Source organism: Chenopodium album, chromosome 18 (assembly GCF_948465745.1).
Source record: "Chenopodium album chromosome 18, dcCheAlbu1.1, whole genome shotgun sequence".
NCBI lineage: Eukaryota > Viridiplantae > Streptophyta > Magnoliopsida > Caryophyllales > Amaranthaceae > Chenopodium > Chenopodium album.
The window spans coordinates 11,175,767-11,194,643 of NC_137851.1; the positions used below are offsets into that span (position 1 = coordinate 11,175,767).

At 33.7% G+C, this 18,877-nt stretch overlaps 1 protein-coding gene and 1 long non-coding RNA gene across 7 annotated transcripts; one reads left to right on the forward strand and one right to left on the reverse strand.

The window, feature by feature from the left end:
* Positions 1-358: 358 nt before the first annotated feature.
* Positions 359-3,907, reverse strand: LOC145593081 (uncharacterized). 6 transcript variants are annotated; one of them, XR_014102540.1, is made up of 7 exons: positions 3,680-3,907; positions 3,388-3,456; positions 2,260-2,537; positions 1,985-2,156; positions 1,248-1,300; positions 1,020-1,152; positions 359-691 (listed from the first exon to the last, which is right to left on the reverse strand). It is a non-coding gene; the product is annotated as an uncharacterized LOC145593081 (long non-coding RNA). The 6 variants fall into 6 exon arrangements; XR_014102539.1 differs by having other exon boundaries at positions 2,278-2,537; positions 3,388-3,481; positions 3,680-3,900; XR_014102538.1 differs by having other exon boundaries at positions 2,278-2,537; positions 3,388-3,485; positions 3,680-3,899.
* A 10,930-nt stretch (positions 3,908-14,837) lies between these two features.
* On the forward strand, positions 14,838-18,064 carry LOC145593082 (small ribosomal subunit protein uS2y-like). The gene is made up of 5 exons (XM_081649588.1): positions 14,838-15,060; positions 16,100-16,362; positions 16,449-16,646; positions 16,965-17,160; positions 17,736-18,064. Exons 1-5 carry the CDS (start codon positions 14,934-14,936, stop codon positions 17,840-17,842), a joined length of 891 nt encoding a protein of 296 aa, XP_081505714.1. The 5' UTR covers positions 14,838-14,933; the 3' UTR covers positions 17,843-18,064.
* The last annotated feature ends 813 nt before the right edge of the window (positions 18,065-18,877 follow it).

Genomic DNA, 18,877 nt, shown 5'->3' on the forward strand with positions numbered 1-18,877 from the left:
TCTGCACTAGCTCGGAAGCATGTAAGCCATAAATGATCCCAATAGATCGAATTTTGGGCTGCCCAAATAAAAATGAAGAGCTGGGTACAAGATTTAAGCCCAATATAGGTTGGATAGTGTACATTTGAGATTTTACTAAGGTTTTTTTCAAAGATTTCATAACCAAGGGTTTAATAAACTTATAAACTGAAGAGTATAAAACATATTCCTGGGTCTCAACCATCATCTTAAGCTTTTGGTTGAGATGGTCCAGGAATATGTTTTATACTCTATCATGGCATCATAAACTCGTAAACTTTAAAGACAAAGTCACAAACCAGAAATTTTCCTTCCCTAGAAATCATCATTATGGAGTATATGTTGTTGATAAAGCATATCATCTCAATAAATAATCATAGCAATCGCTCTCATTGTTTGAAACAAATTTTCTAAATTCACTTGCCGAACATGCATCTAAACATATGATGTCTCTAATATATAGCTGTCTAAATCTATTTATTAAGCCACTGAAATAAATGTATTGAACCGGAACAGGGATCCCGATGTTGGTCGTCAAAATTGCAGGTTGAAAGAAGATTTTATCATCCTTGGAGGCTATATAGTAACAAAATCAAGTAATGGAATGGAAGGACCCTGCTTCCCCTTGATAACACAATCGAGCAATGACTTTGACTTTAAAACCAGTGACACCCTGTTTAACATATAGCCAAATAAAGTCGTCAGGCTAAACTCCATGGACTTCAATACTTCATTCCGGAAACTGCACTTAGGTAACTCCCTCTCTCCGTCCCCAGGGTAAACATTAGTACGAGGCCCAGGGTTAAAGGAAGGGGAAAAGCAGAGTAAAAAAAGTAGGATAAAAAAAACACTTGTAGAATGTTACGGAGTATTATGTTAGCTGAGTTGGTACAGTCTGTATTAGCACTCTATAATTGTTAACTTCAACTGGAAAGAGATCTTAGGAAAAAAAACCTTGTAATGAGCCAAAAAAACAAAAATGAAAGCGAAGAAACCTAAACCTGTCTAAGGAAAATGTGTCTTGCTGCTGAGTCAATAAACTCATTGACAGGCTATCCAGAAGAGATCGTGTAGCCAGACTTGGACTTCATGGACTTGGCATGCTGAGCTCTGAAGCTTGCCACTCACAATAACCTGAAAGGAGATGATTAAGAAGATTAATCCACTGAGTTTTCACGAGCTAATGATCGCTCCAAAGTATAGTCACATAGTCAGGTTTAGGTACATACCTCATATTTCTTAGCTCATTCTCCATAACAAACTCCACAACATTATAGCATGCCTGTTAAGATAACATTAAGACGTAGTTAGCAAACAAGTTAAAAAATAAATTCTAGTAAACATCCTCTACCCCACGAGACTTCCCACTTGATACCCTGTATCCCATCTAATTGTTATAGGCACCTACATAAGTTAAACAGATATTACTATTCAAGTTTAGTAACGTCATTGAGGTAGCAAAACCATAAATCTATAGTAAGATGTGGTAACACCAAAGTAATATAGTTGGATATGGCAATAAACTAACACCAAGTGGGATAGAAGTATAGAAGTTTCCTACTCTTTTAAGTGTCAAAGATTGATCACACTCAATATTTCACATCCAAACTGTTTCTGGAAAACACTATTAAGTCTTCCAGCTTTGATGGGTGGATGATTTGATTAGTATAGTCATCCTCAGACACGAGAAAGGTTGTAAAGTTAGACCAACTCGCTGGAAAGATGACAATGCAACAGGAGAAAGGTTTCCACAATTAGACAGGAATGCAAGAAAATCAATTGACTGAAGGAAACAAATTCAATACAATTCACAAAAAACATACTACCCACAAGACAAATCAGGTAGTAAGCAATAACCCTATCCAACCCCTAAAGAAAAAGGAGGGAAAATAAAAAACATTTGACCAAGATCAACGTGTGCAATATAACACATAGAAAACCAATTAAAAAGTGGCAATTCTTGTACCTCCTCAAAGTCAATCTTCCAAGGAGTTTGTAACGCAATGTTTCAGCCTGATAAATGGCACAAAGCCCACTGTAATTAAGTTTTTTAGCATAAAGCTTAACAGTATTCTCTGGAAACTTAAACCTTTTTCTGCACAACAGAGGTCATCCCCTAATCCTGCGATCTTTGACACCTGAATTGTAAAAGAAAAGCAAATTATCAGCACCAGTTGAATCTCTAAAAAGCCAATATCTGCCTCAATTCATTCCTTTTGTGAAAAAAAATAGAAAAATTACTAGCAAGATTATTGTTACATTCAAGGCACTGAAACATGATCCCATGCCAATGATCAATCAAATCAATTGAATGCATACTTCAAATTGCCATATTCCCAATTAAAATTAAACTGTACTTCCACAAAGCTTATATCTTTTCTGTCCATGAATCCTTCAGCGAAAACCTCTATTATACTGAAACTCTATTCATCACTAGTAAATTGTCACTAAATCGTGGCTGTAAAGAGTAATGCTTATCATCCACACTTCAGTTGCTTCAGTACGAGCTCCTTATTTTACTGTTGCAAACAAATAGTGGACGTTAGTTAATTCTACAACTCGAAAGTTCAGACAACACTATAAGGTAAGACTTCATTTTTTAAATACTAGCAATTGGCATTGAAAAGATACAAAGTAGTGAAGAGTGAAAGCATCTTTTTTAATCCCAAACCACAATCCACCCCCCCTTAAACCCTATCCTGTCCGAAAAATAACAAAAACATGCGTAACAAACTTTCTATAACATGATCAAGCTAGAAGAGAAAAGATGCAACACATAACAATGGAGTGCAAGTACAAATACAGCAGTGCATATACCAATCAACATTTTCTTCCGGATAATCCAACCTAGTTAGAGACATATATCAATTGTACAGAAATAGAATGAGAAAAGATGCAACATATAACAATGAAGTGCAAATACAAATACAGCAATGAATATACCAATTCTAAATTTCAACATTTTCTTCCAGATGATCCAACAACATGATACAGCTTATCACACATTACATAAATACCAAACTAGTTCGAGACATAAATCGATTGTTCCGAATGAGAAAAGATGCAAGACATAACAATGGAGTGCAAATACAAATACAAATACAGCAATGAATATACCAATTCTACATTTCACCATTTTCTTCCACAAGATCTAGCAACATTCTACACTTATCAGTTATCAGTTTATCACACATTACATGAATACCAAACTAGTTCGAGACATAAATCAATTGTTCCGAATTTCGCCTTACAGATGGAAATTCCATTTCCTTATCAAATTACGAAGAATTAATCAAAATCCACACACACAAAATTGAATGGACCAGCAATTATATAGTGTAAAGTAAGAAGATTAAATGAATTATTTACCAAGAACATAGAAGTGACACGTACTTCAACACTAGAGTATTCAACCTCTGCCAATTTCCCTAGTCAGAACTTCATTAAAACACTCAAACAGTCACTAACTACACCAAAATTCATCAAACCCAAGTCAAAAAATCAGAAATTTGATAAAAAAAAATAAAAAAATAAAAAAAAAATAAAAAAGTTAACATTTAACATAATTTAACTGCTATGAAACCCAATTAGGCAAGTTTGCATTCAATTGGAAAGTACAAATCATATAATTAAAAAAAAATTATAAAATGAAATTGAATACCTTTCGTCTTTTTGATCATTTGGGTCCATGAATTGATTGGATGTTTCCAGCAAAAGAGCTCTGATTAAACAGAAAAGCCTAGGATAAGAAGTTATACGGTGAAGAATGAAGAGTTAAGATCAGGGTTGGGGTCCAACTTTTTGGAAAATATTGTATTTGCCATTTGGGGGGTTAACTTTTTTCTACTTAGTATTTGGGGTATAGAATAGTTTTTCCGGTGAGATTTAATTAATTGTGTGCAGAAAAGTTAGACCCTTAGTTAAAAAACTTGGACCCTTCTAGTTAACCAATAAAAAAAAATTATTTCTTTTATTTTTTTTTCAAAAAATAAAACAACCCATTAGAAAAATTGAAAAACTTGGACTCTTCTAGTATTTTTTTTTTTAGTTATAATGATATCATTTCCTATATGATACTTTTTATTATTGATAATAATTTAACTTAGTTTTTTTTTTTTTTTTTTTTGGTAGTGTAAGCAAAATACATAATTAGTTAATTTGTTCTTTAATAATAATTCAGGTTTCATTTCAATAAATATATAATAAGAAGAGAATCAATAAATTTTGTTATATTTCACAATTTTTTAAGACAATTTTTCACTAATTAAAAGTGTAAAATTGATAATAATACTAAGAATTAAATTAATAGAAAAATCAATTAACATAACTAAGATTTGAAACAATTTAATAAAATATGAATCTTATTTATTAAACTTAAATTTAAATAAAAAAAAAAAAAAAGAATATGCATAATTGACATATCCTATTAGGGCCTATTCACATTTACTAAGCTGAGCTGAACTGAACTGAATTGAACTAAGCTGAGCTGAAATGAATATTTTATGAGAGAAGAAAATTAGGAGGTGAACTGAATTGAATTGAATTGAACTGATTGGAGTTAAACTGAACTGAAATTAAGCTGAAGTGAATAGGCCCTTATTGTGAAATTATTTTTGGAGATTTTATCACACCCTTATTTTAGAGAATTCAGATACATCAAAAAATTAAAAATTATTTTGTAAATAATTATGATATTAATTTTTTTTTTTATGAAAAATATTTATTTTCATAAATTACTAAGTCTTACAAAGTATTACTAGATTATTTTATTGTTTGAAATAAATCAGATAATTTTTGTCACCCATAAAAAAATTAAAAAATAAAACTTGTTTTTTGTCAAATTAAAAAAAAAAAAAAAAAAAAAAAAAAAAAAACATTTTTTTAAAAGCGTCTAAATTATTCATAGTAATTTAGAGAACCAAATTAATTTGAAAAGGTGGTATATGTATTCCACATTGTATTACTCCCTCCGTCCCTAAATTACATTCCTGGTTTCTATTTTGGGTATTTCCAAATTACATTCCTCCTTTTCATTTTTAATAAGTTTTTTTTTTTCCAAATATCCCAAATCAATTCTCTTTTTCTGTTGTATATTTAATGCTTTCTCACTCTTACTATCCTAATCTCACTCTTATTTTCTCTCTCCATCGTTTTTCTCAAGTTTGTACTTCCCATAACTAACCTAATGAATATGATTGGTTCTTAATTTTCAATTAGAAGTATGTTATTGGTCATTTTTTTTTCTTTTGCAAAGGATTGATGACATGGCATCATTAATCATTAATCAATCTTTGTTTTACTCAAAGATATCATTTAATGTTTTGTATTTCCCATTGAAATATTTCATTATTGTTATTTGTCTTATTCTTTCCTCCTTAATTCCCGTGTAATTTTACAAACAAGAATGTAATTTAGGGACGGAGGGAGTAACTTTAATTATTAATTTGGAATCTTTGTATAAAATTTATTAGTTATTTTTATAATTAAATGCATTAAGGGTATTAATTTATTAGATAAGGGGTCTAACTTTTTTACAAGAGTCTAACTTTTTTATCTAAGATTAACGGTGAGTTAAACTAAGGTTAACTCACCGGAATTTCTAACCTAGACCCCAAAAACAAAGTAAAAAAAATTGGACCCCAAATACAATATTTATCAAAAAGTTGAATCCTATTTGTTATCTTAACTCGAAGAATGAAGAGAGTGAAGTTGTGAAATAAGAGTAGCTTCTGGAACTCGTGAGGGAGGGCCATGATTTTGGTGTGGACGTTAAGTTGTTCATTCTGTTGCAATTTTTTTTTTTTTTTTTTGGTTGGATGTTGGAGGAGTTTGCAAGGAATTTTTGGGCTTACTCCTCACTATGACACTAAACATTCATTTGAATCATTTCCGATGTTGTGCACATGTGAGGTATTTGCAAATTTGAATCGATGAAAGAAACTAGCATAATTGTACGCTTAATAAATTTTTAGCGATCTATCTTATTCAGCTTTGTAAGTTAGATTTATTGGGAACGAGGGAAAATCTCACCATAAACCGTTAGTGAGATTTGATCAAGTTGACCTTTAAATCATGAGATAGATTAAATCCTTATGTTTGGGTCAAATTTTGTTTAGTCACTAGATTATCCCTGTGCGATGCACGGTAATAACAATAGATTTGATTGCAATATCAGTGGATTAAGTATGGACCAAAATGAAAGATTTTAAATACATATTTAAAGATTTTCGTATAAAAAAAATACATATTTAAAGACCATAGTATACAAAAATCATAAGCTTATACACAAAATAACAAAAATTATTGTGAAGTATTAAATCCAATCCAAAATAGTGCCAACTTTAAATTGTGAAACTATCCATGTAAAGATGTAATCCTTTATTGGAAACACCTTAGAAGCTTAAATGTGATGCAAACTTCAAACCTCCAAAATTTTAAGATTTTTACACACAACCGACAACTAATGCAATATATAAAACCTTTATTGAAAAATGGAATAAACAAATTCCAATTTGAGGAACCAAACCCAACCATCAATTATTCCGAAAAAAATTACTTATCTTCGTTACAAAGTAAATCATCATATCAAATGTTAATCGTATTAAAATATTTCATATTAGTTTAGGTCCCGTGCTACGCATGGTAATTTTTAAAAAATAATACTCCGTATCAACTTTTAAATATAATTGGTTATTTGACAAAAAAAAATTAAAATCTAAAAAAAAATAATAAATATACACATATTAGGGAATAATATATGAATAATTCCTTGAAGTAGATTAAAATTTATCACAAATTATGTTAATATTATCTAATATAATGATAAATGTTTGTGTGGAAAGATATATCAAATCTTTTTTATTTAAAGTAATTATCTTTGTTAACTTATATAAGAAATTATTTTTTTATAAGATTTTATACTACTTCCTCCGTTCTTTTTTTATAGCACCATAAGAGACTTCACGCTTGCCAATGCATTAGTTTAGCTATCAATATTTTCAATTATACTTTTGTAAAAATTATAAAAAAAATTGATATTTGAAAAGTAGAGTTCGATACGAATCTAACTAGATCCCACATGACTATATTTTTCCTAATGTATAAATCACAAATGATGGTCAAAGAAGACTAAATGAATAGTGTAAAAGTCCCAATGGTGCAATAAAATAAAAACGGAGGAAGTATAATTAATTATTTAAAAAAAAAAAAAAAAAAAAAAAAAAAAAAAAAAAAAAACCTAAGGACACACCAGGAGATGACATGTGTCATTGCTAGTGTGTCTTTTAGTATATGTAGATAGATAGATAGATTAGCTCTCGTGCATTGCACGGATATAATAAAAAGAATTTATAATTTTGTACATTTTCAATTCATATATTCAAAATATGTAAAATTTTTGTATTAACATAAACAAAGCTACAAAAATGTAAAAAATATAATCAAAAGAAAATTCATGTCTACAACAAAATTCATGTCTTTTCATTTTAATCCCAACTATTATTTAACCTTGAGTAATCACATATATACAGGGTTAATATTCGCTTTCCTTAGAATTAGCTATATACTTCCTCTGTTCTTTTTTACTTGACCTGTTTCTTTTATCACGGTTGCCAATGTAAAACTTTAACAATCAATAACTTTAATTCCTCATAAGTAAAATTATAAAATTTATATATTATTATAGTACTTATTTAGACGAATATATTTTTTTTTCTTACATATTATTCACAAAAGACGGTCAAAAGAGGATTTTTGAATAGTGTAAAAGTCAAAGCGGGTCAAGTAAAAAAGAACGGAGAAGTATGGATTTAGACAATATTTAGCTTTTCTAAAATAAAAAAATAAATAAATAAAGAAAATTGAAAGAGAAAATAAAAAGTTTAGACGGGAAGAAACTGAAAAGAAGCTGACACGTGTACAATTTCGAAAAAAATTACGATGTCAATGAGACAGTGATTGTTATCTAGCTAAATGCATCTAATGAGGGTTTGTTCACATTTATTGAATTGAGTTGAACTGATTGGAGCTGAACTGAACTGAGCTGAAATGAGTATTTTATGAGAGAAGGAAATTAGAACTGAACTAAACTGATTGGAGATAAAATGAACTAAATTGAACTGATATTAAGTTGAAGTGAACAGGTCCTGTACCTTTTTCTTTTAACTCTTTCCCGTAAATGAGTATAAGTACATAGTTTACACCCAAAAAAATGCAAATTCTCTAACTTTATTGGGATAAGTAAAAAAAAAAAGGATAAGTAGATTAACAACTACTATGTATATCCCTTAGTAATTAATAATTTAGTATTCCAATTTTTTAGGAAAATAGTATTTTACTTCTAATTTAAATTCGGGATAAGAACAAAAATAACTATACCCATTCATATCCCTCAATTTTAGAAAAATTAGTTTATTATTATACATTTAATTTAAATTATTTTTTTCCGTATAATAATGTGTATAAAGTATTGTCAGGTGACAATTTTTTATATAGCATGCAATACAGTTTTTGGCGGGAAAATTTTTTATAATAAGTTGACATGTGTCTAGGTTTAGGGGAAAGATGACGTCAGCAGTTTCTACTTTAGTTATAGTTATAGATAGTTATTGAATTGATTATTCCCCCCCCCCCAAAAAAATTGATGATATATTGATATGTCTACAAATAAAAATGATTATATGTTTTATTATTAAAAAAAACCCGTAAAATCAACTCGCATAACAACTCGTTATGTTGTTTATTTCTATAATAGATAGAGCTTTAAAAATAAAATAGAGCTTTAAAAGCATCATATACAAAATACACCAATAGTTACCCTCCCCTACCCCCCCCCCCCCCCAATCTCAAATTTCATTTACTTGCCACCTTTTCCATCTCAGGATGTCTAAAATGATTTCATTCATTATTTTTTTTCCTTATGAAACAAAACAATTATAGTATAAAAAAATAGGCAATGTAAATAACTACTTTCCAAAATTTCAATCAATCAATCAATCAATCAAAGCCTTAATCCCAAAAGTGGGGTCGGCTAACATGAACCAAATTTGATTATTCCGTGTAGTCATCAACATAAATCTTTCTCCTCCATCCCTTACGATCCAAAACTTCATCCTCACGTAAATCCATGCACTTCATATCCTTCCTCACTCCTTCCAACCAAGTCATCTTTGGTCTCCCTCTTCCTCGTTTAATCCCTCCATGGTCCCACTCTTCCACTCTTCGCACCGGTGCACCCTCGGGTCTCCGTCTTACATGTCCAAACCAACGCAGACGATTTTCCCTTAATTTATCTACAATGCCCGCCACACCTACTTTCTTGCGAATAACCTCATTTCTGATTCTATCTCTTAAAGTGTTTCCACACATCCACCTTAACATGCGCATTTCCGTAACCTCCATCTTTTTAATATGCTCTTTCTTAGAAGCCCAACATTCTGTACCATAGAGCAACACTGGTCTTATGGCAGTCCTGTAGAATTTTCCCTTCAACTTTAAGGGAATGCTGCGGTCGCATAACACTCCCGTGGCCGCTCTCCATTTAAGCCACCCTGACTTAATCCTGTGGGTCACGTCTTGATCAATGTCACCATTCTTCTGGATGATCGACCCTAGGTACTTAAAACATTCACTCATGGTCAAATCCTTTCCATCCAAACTCACCACTTCATTGCTTGTCCCCCTCTGAGTGCCAAAACGACATACCAAATATTCAGTCTTACTCCGACTTAGCTTAAACCCTCTAGATTCCAACCTTTGCCTCCATTGCTCCAACTTGACATTAACCCCATCCTTAGTCTCATCCACCAAAACGATATCATCTGCGAACAGCATACACCATGGAACCTCATCTTGAATTGGTCTAGTTAATTCATCTAGAACCGTTGCAAAAAGAAAAGGGCTTAATGCAGACCCTTGATGCAATCCGATTGTAATAGGGAAATCTTTTGTCAACCCTCCGCATGTCCTCACATTTGTTGACACATCCCGATACATATCCTTAACTAGGTCTACATACCTTCGTGGGATACCTTTCTTCAACATTGCCCACCAAAGTATCTCTCTTGGCACCTTGTCATATGCCTTCTCTAAATCAATAAAGACCATATGAAGATCTTTCTTCTTTACCCTATAAAACTCCATCATTTGTCTTATCAAATGGATTGCCTCCATAGTAGATCTCCCAGGCATAAAACCAAATTGGTTATCTGAAATGCTTGTGCATGCCCTCAACCTTTGTTCAATCACCCTTTCCCACAACTTCATAGTATGGCTCATAAGCTTAATTCCTCGATAGTTAGAACAATCTTGAGCGTCTCCTTTGTTTTTATAAACCGGGACCAAGGTGCTCTTCCTCCAATCTTGTGGGATCCTTGTAGCCGTCCATATCTTGTTGAAAAGGTTTGTTAACCAATCAATACCAATCTTACCCAAACACCTCCACACCTCTATCGGTACCCCATCAGGGCCAACCGCCTTCTTAGGTTTCATCTTCCTCAGTGCAATATCCACCTCTACTCTCCTAATCCTTCGCACATACTCCATGTTGATTTCTTCATCACTCATAGAGGTATCTCCTATCACAACTCCATTACTTCCATTAAATAATTCATCGAAGTACCCCTTCCACCTGTCCTTGATGCCCTCCTCTTGCACTAGGACCATTTGGTTCTTATCTTTGACACACTTCACCATGCCAATATCCTTCCTTGCCTCTTGTCTTCTCTTTGCCATCTTATAAATGATCCTTTCTCCCTCCTTGGAATCAAGCTTTTCATAAACCTCCTGATATGCCTTTTCTTTTGCTTGGCGAACAGCTGCCTTTGCCTTACTCTTAGCCTCCTTATACGCTGCAAAGGTTTCATCACTCCTACATTTTCCTAAGGCTTGATAGCATTCCCTTTTTTGCTTAATTACTGCTTTCACCTCTTCATTCCACCACGAAGTATCTCTCTGTACCGAAGTTCTTCCCCTTACTTCCCCTAAGACCTCTTTGGCCACTCTTAGGAAACAGTTCTTCATTCGTAACCAAGTCTTGTCCGGATCCACCTCTCCATCCCAATCCGCTTCTTCAATTACCTTTTCTGTAAAAACCTTAGCTTTTGCATCCCTTAGGGTCCACCATCTTATCCTTGGTTCTTCTTGTCTAACTTTTTTCTTCGCCTTCTCTTTCAGACGAATAGTCATTACCAATAGCCGGTGTTGGGTGACCACACTCTCCCCTGGGATAACCTTACAGTTTATGCAACTTTGTCTATCTATGCTCCTTGTGAGCAGGAAGTCTATTTGAGTTGCATTTGCTCCATTCCGAAAAGTTATCAAGTGTGAATCCCTCTTCTTAAACCAAGTATTAGCCAAAATTAAATCATATGATTGGGCAAAATCCATAATAGCTTCACCACCGGCGTCCCTCTGCCCATACCCAAAGCCTCCATGGACACTCTCATAGCCATCTCGGCTCGCCCCAACGTGCCCATTTAGATCCCCTCCAATATATAACTTCTCTGAGTGGTGGACACCCTGCACCACCTCGTCTAGGTCCTCCCAAAATTGTCGTTTCTCTTCTGCATCTAAACCCACTTGGGGAGCATAAGCACTGATAACATTCACAATCTCCTTGCCACATAGCAACTTCAGCCTTATCAACCTATCGTTCTTCCGATAGACCTCGATCACCTCTTTTGCCAACCTCTCATCGAGAACCACACCAACTCCGTTCCTAGCTCCACCATTCCTTGTTCTGTGGCTCGTTTCTTGCCCAACATACCATACCTTATACCCCAAAACCAAGCCTCGAGCTCCTTCTCCTGTCCATCTTGTCTCTTGGAGGCACATGATGTTCACGCGTCGTCTTTTCATTACTTCTACCAATTCTGCTGATTTTCCCGTAAGAGACCCCACATTCCAAGAACCAATCCGCAAACTAAATTCTTTTCTCCCACGCTCCCTCCTGATCCCAACTCCAAGCCCTTGATTATTTGACACCACAATTGGGCAATATGGCGCGTCGCTTCTGGGCGACGACCTAGCAACCCTTACATACTTATCACTGCACCCGGGTCTGGGAAGTGCAGCGCGTCGCTCAGTAGGGAACGCCCCAATGGCACGCCCTTGCTCATTTGACACCACACTCGGGCAATGTGGCGCGTCGCTTCTGGGCGACGACCTAGCAACCCTTGCATACTTATCACTACACCCGGGTCTAGGAAGTGCAGCGCGTCGCTGAGTAGGGAACGCCCCCACGAAAATATCTGTTTGGCTCATGTCATGGGATGTGACGAAGTTTTATACTGGCTGTCACTGGCCTACCGTAACCCTCCTCCTTTATCCAGGCTTGGGACTGGCAGCGGGAAACCCACTTTCCAAAATTTCAATAAACCTAATTGAGAAATAGTTGTGAATCTCAACATAAAATGTTGATTCATAAAAAAAATAGATAAATTAAAATAAGCAAAGAAGAAAAAATTAAAAAGGAAAGGGAAAGATACCAATTTCAAGGCAGGCCAAGGTTCATCTCCTCTATAATCTACAATTATCATTATCATCTATAAAATACAATTTATTTACTTGTAACTAATACAAAACATTTTGATTGCCTTTATGGATCCACCGTACCTTCAACAACAATCATAGTCGTTAAAGTCGTCCCATCACTTTGACAGTTTTACCCATAAAAATGGCAAAACTAATTTTCTTGAAGCTATAAATTAAATGAACAACCTACAAAATGTGTAATATACTTTGTACTCCGTAAAAGAAAATTATGAAAAGATTAAAAACTAATAAGAATGAATTTATAGAAAATAAAAAATAAATCATGTTTCCATTTTCGCAATGAGAAGATGGAAGAGAAAGGGGTAAGCCATAAGATTCTGAACAAAAAAGATTGATTTCAATAATGGAGAGAGAAGAAGAGCCACGGAAATCATGGATTAAATAGCAAACCGTATTTGATGATGAGATTATTTATTTATAATAGAGAGAGTAAATTATGCTTCGTTTGTTACGGAGTACTGTAGCTTGATATTGGAGAAGGTGTTGGCTTAGGTCGCACAATACGGTTACTAAAACCACAATAGTCTACCTCATTCAATCAACTATAAGATGGAAAAAAAATGATGTCAGCGATCAATTTAGGCGGAAAAATATTGCACCACAGTCCGACATGTGTACAGTTTAGAAAAAATATGATGTTAGCGGTTGTTCCTTTAGTTTATTTATACATTGTTGTGAAGTGCATCTCTTGTTTTCATGTGTAGTCATGTACTCGCATGAAGTTTGTGTTTGCTAATTCCATAAAGTACCACATAAAAACTCGAAAATGACACCTTATGTTTAAGAATCTGGACCATGTAAATTGTATGAATAAATCTATCTAATTCAAATTCATATTAATCTAGTTATGCCGTATCATTATAATAATGTCTTGATATGCTTGGACCAACTCGCTAAACGGTCAATCAAGTCTGATTCAGTGATAAACCAGTGAACACCAACACGGTTACCAAACTACATATTTATTCTACCGATATGGTTAAATCAAACCACATACATTTTTAAAAATTACCAAATTAAAACCTGCTTCCCAGTCCATGAACTAACTCATCCATCATGACACACATCCCTAGAATCACGCTATAGCCCAAGTCAACACTACTCAAACTGCGAGCAAACCAATCCAATATATTAACTAACGCAGTCCAATTACGTGTTATGAATTCTTACCTAGTTTGCTACCAATCCTTCTCGAACTAATTAACCTCATGACTAACTCTGATTGTAGTGTTAGGTCATACGGATGAAATAAAATATTAAGGCCAACTTGCCAAGTATAAGGTTTATTAGAAGTTAGAGTAGTCACATTAGTAAGAGTACAAGTTTGTAATTAGGTGGTGGAAATAAAGAGAAAAGATGATTAAAATTAACAATTAATAAGAGAAAATGAATGAAGAATGAAGGTCAAGAGAAGGGAAGAATTAAATGGATACTGATTACTTGACCTGATCAAAACAAGTAAAATGACAATATAGTAAATAAAACTCAACTTAGATAAGCTTTACAAGGCCATCTTGAAATTCAAAACTCTATTATACGGAGTATGAAATTTCAATAAAAGGATTTAGTAACTAAATCACAACGAATATCTAATTTTGAGGTCCACTCAGGCCTGTTCTGTTCAGCTTAATTTCAGTTCAGTTCAATTAAGCTCCAATCAGTTCCATTCACTTCAGTTGTTTTCAGTAAATCGAAACAGACCCTAGATGAAAGATTATGTACTCTTGGTCACATTGTACACTCTCATTAACAACCATAAACTTATAAACTTGACTTAAGTAACCATCCTCTGTAATACACACTTCTTCACTTGTATAATCGGATTTAAATCATGCGACCTAAATCAAATCCGAGACAACATCTTTGCCACCTTTCTCAACACTCGCTAATCTAGTCTAGTTAAAACATAAAACTTAAAACTTGGTTTGTTTGACATCGTTTTTTGTTTTCAGTTTTTAGTTTTTTTGAAAACAAAAAACCAAAAACACGAAACAAGAAAAAGGCGCTTTCACTTTTTGTTGTCAGTTTTAAAATTTATCATTATCTTAATAAGTTTGACTAATTTTTAATTTATTATATAACATATATCATATAATTTAAAAAAAAAACAAACCAAAAAAACAGAAAACCACGGTGATACCAAACGAATCCTTAAAATAAGCCCTAGAAAAAGTGGAGAGGGTAGTAAAGTCAATAAACAAAAATTAGGGTTTGAACGAGACGTTGGGCTTTGCTGCAGTATTTGTGTTGTTTTCCTTCAACAATTTCCAGTCCTTCACTGCCGAGCTATATACTCTCTTCTCTACAACTCGAAACCCTTTTTTCTTCGTTAGGAGAGAGAGAAAATCAAAGCAGCAGCAACAATGGAGTCAAGAGGTTTGACCCCGAAAGAGGAAGGCATCCAAATGATGCTTGCTGCTGATGTTCATCTTGGCACCAAAAATTGCGACTTTCAGATGGAACGTTACACCCACAAACGCCGTTCTGACGGTATATTTCTCTCTTATTCTCAACGAATTATTTTAGTTTTATGAGAATTAATCATATTAATTTTGTCTTGCATTTTGTTTATTAGATTTAAATCTGTGTTTTATTTTCTGGGGTTTACTTATTTTTTTGTTAGAACTGTTTTAGAGTCATTAATGAGATAGAAATTGATGATATTGTTGATGGGATTTTATGGGTTTTTGAAACAAATGCAATGCAATTCAAAGGTGTTAATTTGGAGTTGTTTCTGTATAAGAGGAATGTGGAGGTGGTTATTACTTATTATGGATATTGCGTTTGCAATGCTGTTGTAGTTTGAGCTTATTTTTCTATTTGTTTAGAATTAATAGTCTCATTGATAGTGTAATTTGATCTAGTAATGTGACAACTAAATGCGAAAAGTGGTGTTTAGGCTGTACTGGTTGGACAAGTTAGAGTCTGAATACTAGGAAGCATATAATATGGATATACTGGGTTAGTCCTTTCTATCTAATGCATTAAGGGGTTTACCCAAGTATTCACACCCATTTCAATTGTCCAATATGTGGTTTGGTAGGCAAATGGAAGAGTCGATTCGATTGATTATAGATTTTGGCTTTAAAGTTTTATATTTGAATACTTTTATACCAGTGTGTATGTTACCTAATTGTTGTGGAATAATGTATGACTAGTAGTAGAATACATACCCCGTTATGGTATATTGTTATTCAAGCTTTATGACATGATGTTAAGGTGACCACTCTTTGAATTTTCATTCTTTGGTTATCTGTTAGTTCAAGCAAGCTGCATTCTAACAAACAAATATTCGTTTAAAAGTGTGTTGACATGGCCTTATTTGTATGTATATATGAAGAGAAGGTAGATTTTCCCTTTTTTGATTGGTTTAGATGTTTTTAATTTTGTCTCCCCTGCAATATTTCAAATTTTTTGTGGATATTAGTTTCAGTATAATGGTTCAAATTCCTAAATATTATTGGAAGTTCTTGTAATTTACATATCTTTTTAAGATGCTACACCTTATCTTGACAATATCTACTATCAGGTATTCACATCATAAATTTGGGAAAGACATGGGAAAAACTTCAAATGGCTGCCAGGGTTATTGTAGCTATTGAGAACCCTCAGGACATTATTGTTCAGTCAGCCAGGCCTTATGGTCAGAGAGCTGTGCTGAAGTTTGCTCAGTACACTGGAGCCCAGGCTATTGCAGGAAGGCATACTCCTGGAACCTTCACCAATCAGCTTCAGACCAGTTTCTGTGAACCTCGTCTTCTCATTCTGACTGATCCACGTACCGATCACCAGGTTATTGCCTCATCTACATGTGCTAACATTATTTTGAATTGTTGTCTTGTTCATTCTTCTGATGTATAGCATTGTATTGTCTTCAGCCTATCAAAGAGGGTGCTCTTGGAAATATCCCTACTATTGCTTTCTGTGACACTGATTCTCCTATGCGTTATGTTGACATTGCCATTCCTGCTAACAACAAGGGGAGGCACAGCATTGGTTGTTTGTATTGGCTACTGGCTAGGATGGTTCTTCAAATGCGTGGAACCATTGGCGTTGGACAGAAATGGGATATTATGGTGAGTTTGCTTTGGGTGATTACTTGTCGGACATTGTATTGATGCCTTTTATGTAAAATTGTGTTTGTGATATTACCACCTCTTTATTTTGCAAAATGTGACGTGGCAATGAATGGCTGACAACATTATATTTATCTGTCTCTGAATTTGTTCTTGTGGTAATTTTAGTACCAGAGACACAGTGCCACAAGTGTTATAGAGTGAAACTAGTTACTTCTACCTCTTTGATTTGCGATTCACAAGAAGTAAAGCCAAGTATCTTGTAGTAATTGGGTGCTTTGTCTGTTTAGCTGATGTCAATATGCCTACTTTGTCTAGGTCGACCTGTTCTTCTACCGAGAGCCAGAAGAGAAAAAAGAAACAGAAGAGCAAGAAGCTGTTGTTGCTGACTACGGAGACTATGGTGGTGCTGCTCTCATTGGAGACCAGTGGGCTTCTGCTCCACTTCCTGAGGGGATTGCTTCAGCTGGTCAAATTCCTCTAGTCTCTGATGCTGAGTGGGCTACTGCTCCTGGTAACCATATTTCTTTTTCTTTGTAGATGACAAATTTCCTGTTGCGACTGTTGAATTGTTGATTATGGAAAATCATTGGGAACTTGATATTATTTACTTGATCAGTGGTTTGTCAGCATTTATTTCTCGAGTTAGTGGATGATTTTTACTCTTTCATATACACTATATGCCTTTATGGTGCATCTCAAGTCTCAACCATAGACCCATACATATGAATTTGCCTTTCTCGGATTGCAATTGCGGGGGGACTGGTGAATTATCCCCTCTTCATAACTTTTTCACATTGGAATTCCACAGCTGCAATCCGAGAAAGGCAAATTATATGTGAAAGTGGTTCATTTTCAGTCCATTTTAAAACTATGTACCGAGTAACATTCCTATACCAAATCTCATACCGCGAGTTAATCAACACTGTTCCCGTGTATAGAATTAGCAAATCATTAAAATATACATCCAGTAGATGAAAGAGTTGGACTATGTATGTTGACTCATGAATCTTAGCTTTTGCAGTGTAAGTAGATGAGAGGAAACTGTGATGTGCCTAAAGTGATTGTTTTTGTTTGTGCTTTCTACAGCTCCCGTAGCAGCAGCAGCAGTAGCAGTATCAGCAGAAGCTCCAGTATCTTCAATTTCCGAAGGTTGGGAAGAGGTTGCTGCTCCACCCGCTTCTGGATGGCAATAAGCAGTAGTGCAGAGGACAAAATCTATTTCCTCAAAGGCAACCCTCAAAATTTTGGCATTGAATTTAAAGCTACACACTTTGATACACTAGTAGTTGTAGACAATGCAGTAATGTTACCAGTGATTGTAATTCAATCAGTGTTTTTGTTTTAATGAGATAGTTATCATCTATATGGAGTTTCAGAGATTAATGTCATTTTGTTATAGTATGGTTTTTATTTTTTATTTTTTTTTATTTTTTTATTTATTTTTTTTTTTTGAGGAATTGTTATAGTATGTTAGTTTATGTGTTAATGTGCTACTGTTATAATTATGATTTATTGTTAACCACGATTTTTTTCTTTATCCAAAGAAATTGTATCATCACATTCAGTATTATCACACTTAAATTCAATCTGTCAGATGATTTTTTTAACTTTTAAAACATTGTATTTTAGGAAAAACTCATAAATTTGTGAAAAGCTTAGTATGATTGAGTTGTTTTATGCAGACATGTAGTAGTTTGTTCCTTCTCTTTTAAATTATGTTGCCATTAAAAGAAGGGTACTGCTATATATAGCCTATATATAAGTATTAAATACACTTTTGAAAATTGTATTAAATTAGGAATTCATAATAAAAAAACGCGTAAATCGGTGTAATTAGTGTTTATATTTTTATGATTTCTTAACTTTTTATGATTTTCTAGTGTAAATTTAATGCTTACATATATAGTCCTAAGAGCTGTGTAGCATTTAGAGATACCTTTAACTTTTATCAAGACTCTAGTATATGCCACATTAAATGAGATTTATGAAACAGAGGGAGTATTTACAAAAGATCTAACGAATTGATATATCTAGAAAAAAAAAATGTCACAATAGTATAGTTGACGTTTTTTTTTGAAGACATAGTATTGTTTACATCATTGCAGGCACCATTGATAGAAGTTTGTACACCCTTGTTAAAGTGTGCTGATGCTTGTATCACAACCATAATTGGCACAATTGTGACCAATTTTCATTAGTAATTGGCAAACATATATTTGAGGAGAAAA